Source organism: Blennius ocellaris, assembly GCF_963422515.1.
Source record: "Blennius ocellaris genome assembly, chromosome: 6".
NCBI classification, from domain to species: Eukaryota; Metazoa; Chordata; class Actinopteri; order Blenniiformes; family Blenniidae; genus Blennius; species Blennius ocellaris.
The window spans coordinates 18,518,218-18,527,926 of record NC_137655.1 but is presented as its reverse complement, the minus strand read 5'-3'; the positions used below and the strand labels follow the sequence as shown (position 1 = coordinate 18,527,926).

Genomic DNA, 9,709 nt, shown 5'->3' with positions numbered 1-9,709 from the left:
GCTTGATGACATATTTGTGTAATACAAACCCACAATGTGCTATTAAAATAATTTCCCCACCAGATTTAATAGGATGAGGCCTCGATAAAATACTATAAGGTAAAAAGATGAACTCTCCTTCTTGCTGCAGGGCAAAATGACAGTGTCACCGGACTTACTTAAACATGATGGGAATATAAAAACAGATTTGAAGCTATATACATATATAACACAACAGGTAGTATCTATCTAAAGATTTTGTTGAGGACTGGTGAACCTCAAGAGGAGGTGCTACGGATTGAGGCGTCATTTCCTCAATCTAATCAAAGAGTATTCCCTTATGCAGGAATGGTATTCTGTTATTTTGCTGTTCTGTTGCAGAAACAGTGCAAAGCAGCTCATGAATTAAAACAGTAAAAAACACATAGTTCAAGGAAACCTCCCACCCTGCACTGATAAAAAATCTTTAATGTGAATTGATTTCATGTGTTAAAAATGTCACACCCGCAGCCTATAAAGTAGATTGAGGGTGACTGAGGAGCTGTTCAAGGATCTCATCGATGACACTGCACTCGTAGTTCACTTGCTCCAGGTCCAGAGCCGGAACGTGTGGGATGAGGTAACGGCCGACGTTGTGCCGGAGCTGAACCAAACTGGGAACGAGAGGAGAGAGAAACGGAGGGGGAAATGACACAACGACCGTTTGACAATTCCATCAAAGTGCGAAGTGAGTGATTCTCCCACCTCCTGAAAGCGTCCGAATGTGGGTCAGAGTTTGACGACTGTCCTTCCTCCCCTGGAAGCGGATGAGCGGAGGACGAGCTGGTCGATGGCTCTTCTTCGCTCCGCCGCCGCAGCCTCGCCTTGAGCTCCTCGCACTCGGCCGCCAGCCTTGTTTTTGCCTCTTCCAGACTTCCCACCTGGTCCCAGATTCCGCAGTGAACCGCCGGAGGAGGGGAGACGTTAACAGAGATCAATGTAAAACTGTACGACAGAAGGTTTCAGAAAAAGACACACAAGACCAACGATGTACAGTGAACATTGTGGACTTCTTGCTTTTTACCGTAACATTTTACATAAAGCTCGGCGAGGGTTTTTTTATGTGCATTTCTAAGGTTTACCACTCAGGAGTATGAAGTCAGTCCCATTATGACAGAAGAGAGAGCCGATTCGTGACGGATGCAATCGATGTGTATTAAACACCCGGTGCTCAGATCGGAGTGAGAACACTGACCTGTAAGGCAAGTTCATCCTTCTTCTGGTTTGTCTGAGCCAGATCACCGAGGAGTCTTTCCACTTGCAGAGCGACCTCATCTTCTGCCTCGCCTCGACCGGCAGGCGTCAACAGCAAAGCCTCTTTGTCTTTAATCAACTCGTCGACTTTCTGTTTGGCCTTTTCAAACAGACTTTTGTAGCTCATCTCCTCCGTGTCTTCCGTCTGGCTGGCTTGGTGCGAGCACTCCTTCTTCACATTGACGTCGGGGCGTCCCTCCAGCTGGCGGGTCAGTTGACGGACTTGCTCTTTTAAAGCGTCTCTTTCATTCGCCGTGTCCTGCATGAGCTCCATGAGCCGGTCTTGCTGCTCCTGCACCTCGGCGATGCTGTTGAAATGAGCCGGGTGGCGTGTTCCGTCGCGTGCTATGGCGTGGGAAGGCCCGGCCTTTTCTTCGCTTCCCACTCCATTATGCAACGCCGGCTGTCCTCCGTCGTCCCCTTCGATTTCTTGCTTAAATTCTCTCTGCCCGACGTCGCAGGACCCCGGGTCCGCTCCCTGTTCTGTACCGTTAATGGTGCCCGCGGCCTGCATTGCTCTCCGCTCCGTTTCCGTTGACCTCTGACCCGGGTTCTCCTGCTTCACTTTGGGCGTCTCCGTCTGGGTGGTGGTCGTGCACATTTTGGCGGGCGTCGCCGACGGGGAACCCGCCGCCGAGTCGGCGCCTCCGGCACCCGGGGGGTCGTCCACAGCAGCGTCATCGCTGCACTCCAGCAGCATGCTGATCTCGACGCCACTTTGATCCTCTTCCAGCTTCACCTTCTTGACGTCGGCGGCCGTCTGCTTGGGTTTGGGCGTGCTGGCGTTCTCCAAGATGACGAGGTCGTCGTCGGTGTCGTCCTCGTCGTCCTCACTGCAACTGACGACGGGCACAGCCGGGGAGCTGGCGGAGCTCACGTTCACCGCCGCCGGCGCGCCCGAGCTGCTCCTGTGGACGCCATTCGTCTGAGGTCTTTTTGACGCTTGTGGAGGAAAAGGACACTTTCTTTTCCCACTGCAGAGCACAATAAAACAGCGTGAGCACACGTCCTGCTTTCACGTGACTTGGTTAAATGTGTCTTTTCCATACTCAAGACGACGACGGAATCCTACCTCTGGACGTCCACAGAGAGCGAGCAGACGCTTGTTATGACTGGAAGGCCACTGCTGCTGGAGGGGCTGCAGGCTGCGCGCAAAGAACAGGAAGTGCTTTTTCACTCGAGGGCTTTTTATTTCTCGAAGCTTCGCAGGCCGGGAATGTTCCTTTTCTTACCCGCTTGTGAAATATTGGAATAAAACTGAGTGGAGGATTCCGCCCTCGCTGCGCCACCCTGGAATGGTCGACTCTCTGGGGTCATGGGAGTGGAGGGTGAGTAGGTCGCCTGGCAACAAGAAAACAGAATGACCTGAGCACGCCTGAAAGTAAACCATTCTGCTGTGGTACCCATAAAGCATGGGTGTCAAACATGCGGCCCGGGGGGGTCAGAACCGTCCCGCCAGAGGATCTAACCCGGCCCGCCATGTGATTTGTTTTTTTAAAGTATGAAAATGAAAACTGACAGAGGCTGATCAAAAAACACTAGATTGGCAAAAATGACATTGAAAACCGCCCTTGGTCAGAATTTGACCCCCGACATTAACACAACACAACACCTTTCACAATAAACAATGAGTCCAATTTATGTGAAATGATACTTTAGACACGTAAACTCAAAACAATTTCTAGATGATGACAAATTGTTTTAATCCGGAATAAGATATCCAGATACAGGTGACTGAGGGTTTTCTTCTGCAAATATAATAATATCTGATTTCCTTTAATATGTATATTTCAGAATAGACTGGCAAATTCTTGCAGCTACAAAAGGATCAAAAGAAGGAAAGACTTTGCATTGGTCCATATCTGCAGTTTAATATGTTGTGTTTGACTTGTTGACTTGTCCAGGTCAGATTAGTTGGATGTGGCCCATCAACTAAAATGAGTTTGACACCCCTGCCCTAAAGGAATATTTTGTGTAAAGCCTGAGCCTTTGTAAGACCTGGCGAGCAGAAACGACCGTCTTTCTCGAAATCTGCACTCTGATAAGATCAGGCAACTATTTTTGTTGCAGAGAAAGTCAATTTGTGTATTTATTTCTGTTTATACTTCCCTAGACTGTATCTATTACATGCATTTCTCCTCTATCAGCTTTCTGATTTGCTTTATGTAGTTATGTTGCTTGCCAATTGCCCGTGTGTCCATAATGAAAGCAAAAAAAAAAAAAAGACAAATAAGACCCATTGGTGCAGAATGGGAAACGCACTGCTTTATGAAGATTTTGTAGAATCTCATCGCTTCGTCTTTGGAAAGCCTCGGTTTTTCTGGAGAGTGCAGCGAGGCGCTGCTGTTCCTGACGTCTGTGCTCATCAGCCTAAAAGGAAATAAAAAAATAAAAAAATAAATCACTATTCATTAGAATTGATGTGCGAATTCCTATGGAATTAGTGATCAATATCATCAATCAAATGTAGCATTTGATCCGTACCATCTGTTTTTTTTTGTCCTCTCTCTCTCTGTAAGAAACAAGTCACAACAGTTAAGACTCCCAAAGACAATAATCCCACTTCTTTTAACATGCAAGCTTTGATTTAGTAAATTCTAACATCATTTTAGGAGTGCAACCCACAGGCCAAAGATAAGACCGTGTCATTAAAGGTAACATGTGACTTACTGCTCCTTGTAGGTCTTGCGGTACGGTTGGTCGTCGTCAGAGTCTTCAGGTTCTTCATCTATGTTGCAGCTCCTGCGCAGGGCAAATTTAACATTTGAGTTTGACTTTTAAGAAAAATACCTTATAGCCATAACTTATTTCTGCCAGTTTTCAGTAAACATTGATGTGTGAACAAAGGATGGACGAGCGATTCTGATGCGAAATAATTCATAGATATTCACTTTAAATGTCACTGTATGTTTATTAAACAACTTAGAATTAAAGGATAAAAAAAAGGAAAGGGTAGTTCAAAAATAAGGGTGTCTAATATTCTGGGTACCCCATTTATAGTTTGAGAAGTACCACAACTATGACCATTTTTAAAATATACACCCTTAAACTTGATTTTACCCAACTCTTATGTTCCCCTAATTGACTGTATTGTGACTTGCTTTTGCACAAATGAAACTAAAGAGAATGAAACAATTTGAGATTCTGTTGAAGGGGCGTTTTTATTATTTTATTACCTGAACTGAGGATCAGGGTTCATGCGACAGAACCATTTGTCCGGCAGCTTGCTGCAGTCGATCCCGTCGGGGAGTTTGCGCCAGTGCAAACACTCATCGCACTGCACCCAGTTCTGATCTGGCTGCTTACTAAAGAAAAGTCAACTCTGTTAATTTAAATGTGTGGACGAACACAATGCAAATCGATGCAAAAACCAATGCAGATCGTGCTTACACGGTGTCCTCCACTGGCACGGCGCTGTTTGGATTCTCTTTATTACTGCGGAAGCGGATCTCCTTCCAGTAGTCCTCGAGTTTGATGCCCAGGCTGGTCATGGTTTTCCTGTGTGGAGATTCAATTGTATTGTCAGACGTCTCAGACATTAAAAAAAAAAAAAAAAAACATACGTTTATTTCTGCACCAGGCGTCTCCGGGATTTCAACAGGTGCCTTTTTCAGAACCGAATTCAGTATTGGTGACGGTACCTGTACTTGTCGGATTCCAGAAAGTTCTGCTTGTTGTGGGTCGGCTCCAGGAAGTTGCATTCGATGACTCCGATGACGCCGACGCCTCTGTTATCCGCCTGGAGACGATAAAGAGACAACTCTTTAAAAAAGAACTTAAGAAATGTCGTCAAAAGCATGCACGGTAAAGCCGTCATGGCAAATACTCGCCTTCAGCTGACAGCCCACGCGTTCATAGGCTTTGATGAGACGATTCTTGTGGTACATCATGATGCCGTACTGCTCTTTACTTTTGGTGTTATACCCAAAGGTAATAGGAATACGAATATTATTCTGAAACAAGAAAGCCACATCAAAAACTCCATTAAAGGAAAACATATATATATATATATAAAAAAAAAAAGAAAATCTGGGGTGAAACTATACCAGGAATGTGGGCCTGTAGTGATCTTTTCGTATCCAGGCCAGGCTCTTGGCGATGAGTTGAGATTTCACCTTCACGCCGCACACAATGATCTGCATCCGAGGCTTCAGGTACAAAATGCTACAATAGGCCTGAACGCCATGAAAAACACAAGCCGTCAGTTCAACTGGGACCGTCAAGGGGCGTGTGAGGATAAATACAAGGAATAAAACTCAGACTTGGAAATACAGATTGAATAACAATGGAAAAGTAATAATATTTTCACTGCACAACCATATTTAATGCAAATAAAAAAGATGCATAGCAAAATTCAATACGGAATATAAAAAGTGTTTTAATGGTGTTTTGTGCATTTGGATCTAAAGTTTCTAATATCTATATATATTTTTAAAAAAAAGTAACACAATTTTATTCATCAACAACAATTACAACAAATAAGCTGCATTGAAACAACAGTGTATATAAATATATATAAGTATATATATAAAACGGTGTTTGACTAGGAAACATTAGTGAATTTCTGCAAATTTGCATTGTTAAATTATCTATGTATGTGCATTTGTACACGACCCCGACCCAAAGCAGTACTGATGCAACACTGATGAAAGAACAAACGGAACTTCAAATATTCACTCGGCCTCAATATGGTCTTTATGATTGAGTTCAAAAACCCGCACATTCCTGCTTCCTACCCGGAGTGAGAAGACACTTTCTGGAGTGTACGAGACGATGCTGTCCACACGTTGAGCGTCTCTGTTCATCGTCTCGTAGACCTCAGATGGAATCCGGATGTCGTATCGGTTTTTCTCGAAATCGAACTCTGTTGTCCCCGACGACGTCCTGAAAGAAATGTGGAAAAAGATTCGCCAGGACAACAAGTAAGATGCCGCTGGTATTATGGTGAAGCGCCATTTTTACATGAACAACTGTGGATATGTCTACTTCAGAAGACTTCTGCATGCAGACCAGATATTTGGCATGGATGAGACCGACCTGCGGAGATTCCAGATGATGATTCGAGTGCCAGTTTTCGTTATGGACCAGTGCTGACCGATGGCATTGATCTCAGTGAGCAGCTCTTCCTGTGTGTTGAAGGGGGAATACTGCAGAATGTCCCGCAGGCTGGTTTTGTACTCTTCGGGGACATAATGTGCACTTGGACGTTAAGGACAATCACAACGGGAACGTCTGAGAAATACGCGTCATCGTAACGAGACATTTCAACTGCGCTCCTTTGATAGGGCTCGAAGACAAGAGTCTTTCACACTGACGGTGTAAAGGATATGCTTATTGTTGCCCCGTTTTTCAAAACAAACGATCGGCACTCGAATTTGACTGGCGTCAATCTTTTCCAGGTAAGTCTGAGACAGCATCCCGACGCACAAGGCGTTGACGGACTTCGAGAAGACGATGGCGTCTTTGCCGAGTCGCATGGATCCGGACTTGAAGCCGTTGCCGTAGATTCCAATGGGCTCCTGGCCATTTACCGCCGTCTTGTCGCTGTACCCGAAACTAAATGTGGAGAAGACGTCAGAGGTTATTGGCGAGATTTGACATTTTGACAGGTGTAACTCGCAGGCAGGAGTTACTTTTTGGGGCACTGGGTTCTTGAACGTTGGAGAAATACAGAGGAGGGGCGGGGTTTTGCACCTGAGCATCTTGAGCATGGTTTGATAGTCCAGGCCGTTCCCGTTGTCCATGAAGCAGAGGCATGGCTGCCCTTTGACCACAGTCTTATCGATCCAGAACTGTTTGGCTCGGACATCTGGGTCGTAGGCGTTGTCTTGTGGAAAGAAGAAATGGCACATGAAAATCAAAAGTTGTCTTTTTTTTGTTTCCCAACATTGTAAAAGCTGTAGATGTACAGAGTTGTAAGGAGGGACTGATTCAACAGCTTCAATTTTTGTTATATATATATATATGTTTAATTCAATCGTGTCAAACACTTTATGAGCTTTATAGTAATAATAAAGTAATAATTGATGTTTAACGCCTTACTCGATATTCGCAAAACATGGTGAATGGGTGTGACTCACAAGTGTCAATAAATAAAGTGAGTCATAACAGGTGGTAAAATGGAAACCCTTCCGTCTCAGGTCGTGTGACAGTGACTCACCTATGAGCTCGGCGATGGCGCTGAAGGGCCATGTGTGACTCGTGGAGTTGGAGTGGAGAAAGTTTCGTGAAAGCTGTGAGAGAAACACAGACATTTACACTGTTTTCAAGTCGTCGTGGAACTTTCTGATGAAACTTGCTTGATTACGTGTGTAAATATAAAACATCTGACATACTGACACACACACACAAAAAAAAGCACCTCTTACACTGGATTATTCGCCATTGAACAAATGTACTAATTACTACATTATTACGTCTTCTAATAGAAGAAAAGTAGCACAAATAGACTTAATAGACATAGTCATCAACTTAATAACATCACAAGTCAGTTACCAGATTTGCCTCCAAGTCTTTATCATTGGTCTTTTACCCAAGCAGTTATTCTATTATAATGAACAGAGCCTGAATTTCACTGTGGGATTGCGCACATTTTCATCAAGCCACCAAATCTATCTTTCACAGTGCAGGAAATTGCTGCACACTGTAGTGGATAATCTGTAATAAAACTGTAATAAAAACAGTCCTGATTCGTGGGGCCTCAGCTGACAAATGCTGGTAAACCGTGGTCGGGGTGGCACCGACCTGGCGACGGGGAAACTAGTTTATTATCAGGAGTATCCTGGGGTGATGAGAACAGGCGACATCTGTGACTCTCGCGGATAAGTCGTACTCCACACATGTCGGTCAGAAACTCTAAGAGGCCTTAGATTTTCTATAACGCACGCAAGGCTGGCTGTGGTCTGCCGAGTTCACCCTGGAAACACTATGAAACCGTCTGGAGCTCCACGTTGAGCAGGTCTTACAACACCTGTGGGTGTGACTAGATTTGTATTGATTTATTGATTGATTTATTAACAACAACAAAAAAAACAAGTTTTAAACACAGCTTCTGTGGTGTGGCAGCAGATGGGTGAACATGAGGGGAGAGAGAGGGCCGAAATTAAAAAAAAAAAAAAAAAAAAGAGAGAGAGAATTACAGCCAAAAAATGGGGGTTTAACACTGACGGTTTAATCTGTGTTGAAGTCAAATACTATGATTCACCAGCACATCAGCTGACAAGTCGTTGTCATGTCGTTTCATCTCCACTGGAGTTACAAGTTACGCAACTTACTGACAGCAGAAAGTCACAAATAAAGAATTCCAGCTCCAGCAGCAACGGGCCATGTGGATGTTTGATAACCACAACTGTGCTTTCTGGACATTTCAAGTGACAAATTCAGCAAATTAACTATAACGTATCATGATGAGTCACTATCATCGTAGATATTTTAGGTCGTATTTTATTTATTTTTTTAACATATAATACAAGTTGTATTTTGATTCTTAAAACTACATTACAGTACACAATCAGCAAAAATTTATTCTGTAGACATTTAAGAAAGCACCGGAATCCCACTGTTTAGAGTTTTCCCTCTGGAAGACTGCTGGAAAATGTTGTTTTTTTTGGTTTTGTGTCTCATTAAAAGATGAAGTTCGTGTGATTTTTCCCAGGCTGTGTTGCCGGGGGACCGTCTGTCCTACGACTGTGTCTCAATGAGTGCCGATTACACCCGCACACAAACAACAACACTTTGTAAATAAAACAACATATTAAATTCCAACGTGCGATTATTCTGGTAGAGTGACTAGGCAAACAAACAGTAAACTGAAAAAAACCCCCAACAAACAAAAACAGAAGTCAACGCTCGAATATGATATCCTCACACATACATAGACACTGGATTTCTAGGTTTCTATCAAAACTTACAAAATTACATGAACGATGTGCCACAATGAAGAGCCCGAATGTTTAATAAAGAGAGAAGCTGTGGTGTAAACAAATACGAGCCCCACAATACTGTCTGGATACACAGAAATCACTGGAATACTGCTCTATCGACACCACTTTAACTATATTCCCGACACTGGCAGTGTTCCCACATTTATGTTTTATTCTGAGATCAGAATTAAAGACAAGTATTTTAAAAAAGAACGCGGTAAAAGTATCTTACAGTGCTCAGCGGGACTCCACGGTCTGCCTTGGCCGCCATATTCCCACTTCCTTCTCCTCTTCGTCGATCTTTCGCCGACCCAGTGCTCCACAGTCGGGTTTTTCCACGCACATCGCCCCCTACTGGTGCCAGCCGTGTACTACCCAGGTCGAAATGTGTCTTTGTGACACGGGCTCAATGAATAACAACAAATAAATGTTGGTAGGAGAGCAATAAATAAAATAAATAAATATATGTCAGTCTGGTCAAATGTTTAAATGCTGCGTTTTTCGGTTTAGGGAGG

The 9,709-nt window shown here is 43.9% G+C and overlaps 1 protein-coding gene across 1 annotated transcript; it reads right to left on the bottom strand.

Moving 5' to 3' along the window:
* Positions 1–11: 11 nt before the first annotated feature.
* Positions 12–9,466, bottom strand: morc3a (MORC family CW-type zinc finger 3a). The gene is made up of 19 exons (XM_080498638.1): positions 9,427–9,466; positions 7,433–7,505; positions 6,967–7,099; positions 6,582–6,828; positions 6,310–6,449; positions 6,009–6,156; positions 5,319–5,447; positions 5,103–5,225; positions 4,914–5,011; positions 4,663–4,770; positions 4,449–4,577; positions 3,943–4,014; positions 3,757–3,784; positions 3,535–3,642; positions 2,505–2,613; positions 2,345–2,417; positions 1,214–2,246; positions 724–899; positions 12–632 (listed from the first exon to the last, which is right to left on the bottom strand). Exons 1-19 carry the CDS (start codon positions 9,463–9,465, stop codon positions 491–493), a joined length of 3,108 nt encoding a protein of 1,035 aa, XP_080354764.1. The 5' UTR covers position 9,466; the 3' UTR covers positions 12–490.
* Positions 9,467–9,709: the final 243 nt, after the last annotated feature.

What these genes read in the sequence shown, in the direction of transcription:
- morc3a (XM_080498638.1), bottom strand. Translation starts at nt 9,465, where the DNA reads ATGGCGGCCAAGGCAGACCGTGGAGTCCCGCTGAGCACT. An exon ending in GTGGAGTCCCGCTGAGCACT is followed by an intron (nt 7,506 to 9,426) that starts GTAAGATACTTT and finishes TTTCTCTCACAG; the next exon opens with CTTTCACGAAACTTTCTCCA. An exon ending in AACCCTGATCCTCAGTTCAG is followed by an intron (nt 4,015 to 4,448) that starts GTAATAAAATAA and finishes TGCCCTGCGCAG; the next exon opens with GAGCTGCAACATAGATGAAG.